At 41.3% G+C, this 7,904-nt stretch overlaps 2 protein-coding genes across 2 annotated transcripts in view; both read right to left on the bottom strand.

Annotated features, from left to right (window-relative positions):
* Positions 1-3,394, bottom strand: part of chchd3 (coiled-coil-helix-coiled-coil-helix domain containing 3) — a 10,202-nt gene extending 6,808 nt beyond the window's left edge. The window contains exons 1-2 of the mRNA XM_015391005.1: positions 3,249-3,394; positions 201-981 (exon numbers count right to left, since the gene is read on the bottom strand). Of these exons, the coding sequence (XP_015246491.1) occupies positions 201-981; positions 3,249-3,326 (859 nt within the window). The 5' untranslated portion in view covers positions 3,327-3,394. The remainder of the gene's footprint in view (positions 1-200; positions 982-3,248) is intronic.
* Positions 3,395-6,322: 2,928 nt separating this feature from the next.
* The window catches only part of slc35b4 (solute carrier family 35 (UDP-xylose/UDP-N-acetylglucosamine transporter), member B4), a 10,123-nt gene continuing 8,541 nt past the window's right edge, over positions 6,323-7,904 (bottom strand). Inside the window, exons 7-10 of the mRNA XM_015391007.1 lie at positions 7,679-7,788; positions 7,512-7,587; positions 7,357-7,432; positions 6,323-7,159 (exon numbers count right to left, since the gene is read on the bottom strand). Of these exons, the coding sequence (XP_015246493.1) occupies positions 6,916-7,159; positions 7,357-7,432; positions 7,512-7,587; positions 7,679-7,788 (506 nt within the window). The 3' untranslated portion in view covers positions 6,323-6,915. The remainder of the gene's footprint in view (positions 7,160-7,356; positions 7,433-7,511; positions 7,588-7,678; positions 7,789-7,904) is intronic.

Here is a 7,904-nt window from a genome sequence, read left to right as displayed (position 1 = left end):
CGGTATCGGCCTTAAAATTGAATATCGGTGGGGTGGCCGATGTCCGATATTCAATTTTAAGGCCGATACCGATAGGGGGCCGATTATATCGTGCATCCCTAACCATAACAACAATAACGCATACCACCTGAAGGAGCACAGCAATACACAAGTAGTAAAGTAACCACCTCTGCTTAGAAAGAAAATAAAAGTTCACTAACCTGCTGCAGGTGGTGGCGCAGTGTCAGGTTGGCTAGCTGGTGCATTAGGAGGTGATGCTTGCAGCTGCACATTTCCAGGTTTATGGCTGTGGACCATTTCAGACTGACATGACGGTGCGGATCCATCTGCAGACGGGTCTGGAGGAGATGGAGATGAGGTGGAATGTAGTTCTGCAGCAGGAGCCGCCTGTGCTTCTGAGGGAGAGGACCTGGCCAAAGCTTGGTCTGAGGTTACTGGTTTAACTGGTTGAGACTCAAAACTCGTAGAAACCTCAATGGTTTGGCTTTGTGGAGACGATCTAGCAGCAGATTTAGGAGGATCAGCTGGCTTCCCGCTTTGGGCGATAATGAGTGGTTTCTTTATTTCTTCTTTGATCTGAGGTGTAGTCTGTGTCTCTTTATGAGCTGAGGTGGATTCAGGTGGAGGGGCTATTGGTTCTTCTGCAGATGGTGGAGTGAGAGATTCAGACGCTTCACTGTTTTCAGTCTTTAAAGAAGAGGCAGATGGAGGCGTTGATGCAGAATCCAGTGAGGTCAGAGGAAGGGAGTGGAACCTCACAGGAGGAGGGGGGGTGAGCTTCACAGGAGGAGGGGTGGGGACAGCTTCCTGTGTGGGAGTGGGAGGAGTGAGTATGGTTGGAGGTGATGGAGTCAGGAGAGGTAACAATTGTTCAGCCGATGGGGCAGGAATGGGGGCGCCCTCCTGGGTTTGTGGTTCAGGTGAGAGGTGATAGCTGGCCTTGGAGGAAAGCTTCATCCGGTTGATTACTCTGTCTGAAAGCTGGGGAGGACAAAAGACATACATGAACTAATTTGATAGGAGCGCCACCTCCTGGTGACATTTACAAGTAATGATTTTACAATGACCTGAGTCCAAGACGGTGAAATCAATAATCACAGACCGTCTCTGTACAATTAGACTTATGCCGCATTTACTCTACCCTTTTGAAACCGTGCCTAGAGCGGTCAGAGCACGGTAACCGAGATAACGGTTGAGTGTAAATGAAACTGGACCGTGCCAGATACAACCGAACCACACTAAATCTAGTACTAGTTCAACAGTAGGGCTCAGGAGCATGCATAAATATGGGTCAATTGGAACAGAAGCGTACTGATGAGAGATGCAGCGTTGGAGAATAGAGATAGAATGAAGCAGAATGATGAAATGGGGGGTCCCTAGGTCCTCCAGAAGTCTAAGCCTACTCTGCAGAATCAGTTAGTTCAATCTCTAACGTTCTGCTCTCTCTGCTTTTTCTCAAAGTAGCTTTGCCTTGTTTGTTCCTGTTTGGCTGTGACTCCATCCTGGAGAGAAATATTAGCTGTCATGCTGCCATCAACACCTTTATTTATAGATGTTGGAGATCAGCCTGTTTTCCAGTGTAGTCCTGTTTCTCTGACTGTGACTGGCTGGATTTGCTCTCTTCATCCTCTGACATGGAAGTTGGCTCGCAGCTCGTCTGCCTGGCTGTGTGTTTCCTGCTTTTTGTATCTCTGCTTCTGTCTCCTTGAACCCCAGTCAGCCTCAGCAGATGGCCGCTCACACTGAGCCTGGTTCTGCTGGAGGTTTCTTCCTGTTAAAAGGGAGTTTTTCCTCTCCACTGAAGCTAGAAGCATGCTTAGTGTGAGGGATTGCTGAAGAGTAAATGCAACCAGTTGGTGTTCCTTAGATAGAAAACTTTGAATCAATTTGACTGTATGATCTGGTGAATTGTAAAGTGCCTTGAGATGAAATGGATTGTGAATTGGCGCTATAGAAATAAACTGAATTGAATAATAATAAATTCTGACTTTTATTTGGGGAATAATAGTGAACACAGTCAGATAAAGACAAATCAAATGAACATTTTGCCAAATAAAACAAAAATTGCCATCAGAGCCAGTGAACCTTCACAAACGGCTATGCTGGGAGAGGATTGCTGCAGACAGGTTACGGTTAGCCCTGGCTGCTGTTTCCCTCGGAGGTCCGCTGGTTGTCGCTGTCCTCTCAACTTCGGAAATTTTGTTTTAAAGTACGCATTAAATCGATAAATGGGCCTTATGGTGATGCTTAAAAGTATAATGGTCTTGCCTCATATGATCTTAAATCTTTTATTGAACAACGGCAACAGAAAAAATAACTTTTAACTTAATACTCTGAGCTATGTGAGCGCTCCATTGAAAGCTGTCGCAGTGCATGCTTGGATAGCTGTCAATCTCAAGAACGGACATGTCTGCTCTGATGCATACTCTGTAGATAGGGAAGGAGGACAACATCCAGGGACTTTGTCCGTTCTCGGCCTGCTGTTCTTGTGAACTGGAACAGTACTAGGGCTGAGGCTGATGACGTTACACGAGCACATGAGAACGCACAAGTACACATAGTGAGAAACATCCTATGTTTTATGTAGTGTTGACTCTGTCAAGTAAATTCCCCGAAAGCTGCCTTCTTCACCTGACTCTCTGCAAATAACGAAATATCACAATAATAACCAATAATAATATTAGTATACTTTTTTTATTTGTTAAAAATGATATTTAGCAAATAAAAACTGGGATCCTATCTCAATATAATAGAAACTAACTATAATTTTACAATCCTAGTTAAAACAGAACTGTAAGAAAAACAAAATGCATTAAAATGGGCCAAAAGGCCCCATTAATAACTATATCGCAGCAAATATGATAAAGAAATTTGTCATTTCTTTATTATTATAAACATCAGGCTCAGTTCTATAGGGGCGTTGGCCCCTGTGGGCCGTTGTTTAGAACCTCCCATGCTTGCAGCAGCTACTAAAGCATAAAGTATATAAATAAACAAACATGTTAAGATTGTTTACATAAAACACCTTATGCTTGTTGGACAAAATGTGAAAACATTCACGCATGATTACTTTCTCAATGTGCTGAGAGACGAGCTGGGTCTATATTTACCAGTATGGAGCTGGAGGCTGTCAGATTGTCTCACAATCACACCATCAGGACACGCTTTGTGGAAACTAAACCGAATGTAACCTCAGCTGTGATGCAGAATCCTTGGTTTCACCTAATTTCCCTGCAGCTCCCACTCACCCTTATGCCTTTTATAAAGGTTACTCCTCCTCCTTCTTCATCCTCCACAGAGCAGCGGCTTGGATTGTTTCCCCCCATCGGATCCTGCTGATTCTGTCCTGGAGTGTGTTTCTAGATTTACTCCATACTGACAGCGTGGATCCACTGCTCCAAGCTGCCTCTCCCACCTCTTCGTGGAAACAACCAGCTCTGCCATTGGATGGAGCTGATCCTCTGCTGTGCTGATTGGTCCAATGCTTATTCAAAACCAGTCAGGCATGAGAGAACTTTCTGTCCCAGTAATGGATGTGGAAAAAAAAAAAAAAATCAACAACCCTTCATGCAACATTAAAAACACAATGAAAGGAAGCAATTTATTAAAAACTGTTTAATTTCAGAGCACTTGGAGTGCAGAGATTGTTGACAAACAACGGTTCAAAATAACCTGGATAGTCATGATTCAGTAAAGGGTTCAGGTTAACTTCACACTCATAAAATATCTAAGCAGCACATAGTTCAGAGCAATAAACTGCACCATCAATAAATGAATGCTACAGAGGTACAGGCGGTAGAAAGAAGGTACCGTAGGTCTGGTGACATTTGATTTAAGACAACAAAATTCATGAAAAGACATGGCAGCCTCTTAGAAAGAGGGTCTGTTTGCAATCAGTTAACATGTCCTCCCTCTACATGTGTGGATCTTCTCTGTCCTTACAGCCACCAGATGACTCTGATGAACAGGAGATTGAAGAATGTCTTGAACTGAGCCAACATGTTAGCTACATTTAGGCACAAAATTGGCTCAAATTGGACCCACATGGGTGGATTAAATGTATGTACTGTATGTTTAGGAGGTGGTTGGACTGCAAACAGACATTAAGCACATTTCTACATAGTATCCATCACCTCAATATGGCCACATTTCACCCACATGTGCCTCAAATCTAATTTATAATTCCAAAAAAGGTAAAAAACCAAAAACAATCCACTGGTTTCCAAGTTTAAAGACGTTTCGCTTCCCATCCAGGAAGCTTTTTCAAATTAAAACGTCAGAATAAGAGTTTGAAGTTTTATATAGTAGCTCAAAGACTTGATTTGGCTTAGAAAACATGCAAATTGAATCAGAAGAACAGGTCCGCCCCTTAGGAGTTTATGATCATTAGTTTATATAATCACATTTCATCTTAGTCTCTTTTTATTAAGACAGATCGAACCAACCTGGGTCCTCGGTGTAGATATTGGGACATTAAAGCCAAAGTTTGATGTAAAGTGAACAGACGCGTTGAGTAAAATCAAAACAACCTGCTAAGAAGTAAGTCTGGGAAGAATAGGGTGAGCATGGAGTGCATTGAGAAGTAGAGGCTTTAGGGACAGAAGATCAAAACTTTAATCAGATGTCATATCAGCCTCTGCAAGGATGAAAAGCTATTTGATATTTTGTTGGCCAAACTTCTCTACGTGGATTAGAACTTTTTTGTTATGTTTTACCTCAACAACGACCATCATAAGGATCACATACACTGCAAACAAATTGAAATCTAAATAAGTATTTTTTTCTTAAAAAAGTGCATTTTTTCTTGAATTTAGGTGGTAAGTGAGACATTTTGCCAATGGAACAAGACAATTTACATTTAAAATAAGCAAAAAACAATTTCATTGTCTTATTTCAAGTGCATATTATCTAATTATCTTATTTTAAGAGCAAAGCTACTCATTCAATTGGCAAATCATCTCATTTACAGGCTCAAATTAAGGGGAAATACACTTAATTTAAGAAATTTTTACTTATTTCTAGATGGTCTAGATTGTTTTTGCAGTGTAAGATCCAGACTGAGAACTGTTACATTCTCCTGTTCAATTTTTAGAAGCATATAAACCCGGAGGATTGTTTGAAATTGAACAACGTAAAAGCACCAGCACTGCCAGTTTAATGCTTGTTACTACAAATGACAATTCAGCCAATCACAATGCAGAAACTTAATGCACTGAGACATGGAGAGGATGACTTCATGAAGTCTGAGCCCAGCGTTAGAACGACAGCTGACACTTGGATGGGAAACAGGTTCAAGATGTTAGAAAGGAATCTGGACGCTTAAATAAACGCGATGCCATCTGTGAAGGTACTGCCAGCTGAAAACCACAAACTGAGGCTACAAGCAGAGACCAATTAAAGCTGCAACATTCACATAGTAGAGTCAGAAACCTGCATATATCAACAATTCAGACTTAATATATGCAGGAGAGCGTAGGAAGGATTTCCTTAACATCCATTGAAACCTTTAATACATTAAGCATTTAAATATCTCAATCAACAAGAACAAAAAAAGGTTTATCCTACGGAAGAGGATTAGGGCCACTGAAAAAAAAAAAGTTAACTGATTTTTAAATTTTATTTCAGTTTAATATGGGAAAAAAGTCAGAATTCTGACGTTTTTCTCCGAATGCTGACTTTGATCTCAGAATTTTGGATCTTAATGTAGATGGGCACCATGAAGGCAGATATGTGGGAGCACTCAGCTTCACAGACAAAGATGCGAGTTGTTTGAGAGGAACGGGAACACATTGGTGGAAAATGATGGAATTAGGCAACTTTTTACGTGCCCGAGGGGTTCCCTCATTAATGGAAGAGCAGAAGGTCATTAAAACAAGAGAGCTAGTCTCTGAAACAGACATAGCTATGGCTTGATGCTAACATGTTTGTTAGCTGTCAGAATTCTGAGAAAAAAAAGTTCGAATTCTGACTTTTTTCCCCATGTTAAACTAAAATAAAATTTAAAAATCAGTTAACTTTTTTTTTCAGTGGCCCTAATCNTCAGAATTTTGGATCTTAATGTAGATGGGCACCATGAAGGAAGAGATGTGGGAGCAATCAGCTTCACTGACAAAGATGTGAGTTATTTGAGAGGAACGGGAACACATTGGTGGAAAATGATGGAATTAGGCAACTTTTTACGTGCCCGAGGGGTTCCCTCATTAATTGAAGAGCAGAAGGTCATTAAAACATGAGAGCTAGTCTCTAAAACAGACATAGCTATGGCTTGATGCTAACATGTTTGTTAGCTGTCAGAATCCTGAGAAAAAAGTCAGAATTCTGACTTTTTTCCCCATGTTAAACTAAAATAAAATTTAAAAATCAGTTAACTTTTTTTTTCAGTGGCCCTAATCCTCTTCCGTATTATCCTAACATGACGACAGAGTAGAAATGATGGCTACTTCTAGCTGGATAAAGCTCAGATCATCTTACAATTTAGGTTCAGTGTTCTCTAATAGACCATTTATTCTCCAGATCGAAATCCAACAGAGCAATAAAATCTCAGAGGAATATTTCTGGCACCAATGTTGGGAACCAAGAATGAAAGATCTCCAGAAAAATGGTCCAATAAGCCTGAGCTCAGTTTAACTAATAAAGCGGCCCAAGTTGCTAAACTTAAATATTATAACAAAAAAAACAGTCGACTCTTAATGTCATGACCCTTAACTAACTGAGAGGATTGCAAATCATTCTTTTCCACCATTTTTAGGTCTTTTCATGATGTTTGTTCCCAGAAATAGCAGAATATCATCAGCACCTCATTTCAACTTGATTGTGTTTGTAAAGGATGTCATCAAGTATGCAAGCAAAATGTCCAGAACTGTATAAAATCTACCAAAGGAGAGCTTAAAAACTATTTGACCAGGAGGATCAGGGTCACTCCGCCTTCTTCTCCTTGTCCCCACGCAGAGCTGCCCGCACGCTGCTCCAGACCTCGGTGTACAGCAGGGTGCCGACGAAAACCACAGCGGTGCCCACCCAGTGCCAGGCGGTGAAGGGGTTTTGGAAGTAAAGGATGGAGAAGATGAGGCTGAGGAACTTTCTGAGGGTCACCACCAGGGTGACGGTCAGCGACGTGCACTCAGTAGTCAGGATGAAGACGCCGCGGATGCACACGTATCTGAAGAAAGGGTTAAAGTCTGCAACAACACTTATTAAAAAGGGTCCAAAAAATCTTCAAAGGATCTTCTATGATCTTTAATAACCTAAAACTTTAATTAATTTTTTTACATTATTAAACTCTCTATTTTTTGTTGTATTATAAGGTGTAGATAAAGGCTTTTTCTAGAGGCCATAAATATTAGAATGACAGGATACTGAGTGATGACATTGATCAGCAGGTAGAGCCACATTATCGGCATGGTCACTCCGACCACAGGAACGACCACGGGAGCTGCAAAAAAAATCAAATAGATAAATAATAGACATGGTTGAATGACTGAACACATGACTATGAATCAAATCCAACTCACTGCTTTGACTGAAGAGGATGCAGTGGTTGTAGATGTTTGTGGAGAGAAGCAGGAAGCCGGGCAGAGGCAGGCAGTGCTGAAAACAAACGCAGAGTTCGGTTAAAACCTCCTAAAACAGAGAGAGGTTCCCTCCTTCTGCATTTTCACCTGTTAGGAGGAACACGTACGTTATAGAAGAGCGCCTCCTTGGAGTGCTTTCCGTACTGCTTGTAGAGCGTCTCCTGGAAAATGCCCATCCTCGCAGACATCAGCAGAGCAAAGGTCAACATGGCGATGCCTGATTAAACATGGAGCCACAGATAAAAGGAGCCACAAAAAGTGAAGTTAAAGGAATAGTACACCCAAAACATGATTAGCCTTCATTTTCTACTCACCCCCATGCTGAACAACACC

Source organism: Cyprinodon variegatus, unplaced genomic scaffold, assembly GCF_000732505.1.
Source record: "Cyprinodon variegatus isolate N-32 unplaced genomic scaffold, C_variegatus-1.0 Scaffold521, whole genome shotgun sequence".
NCBI classification, from domain to species: Eukaryota; Metazoa; Chordata; class Actinopteri; order Cyprinodontiformes; family Cyprinodontidae; genus Cyprinodon; species Cyprinodon variegatus.
Note: the sequence above shows the minus strand (reverse complement) of the source record. Positions and strands in the feature narration are given on the sequence as shown.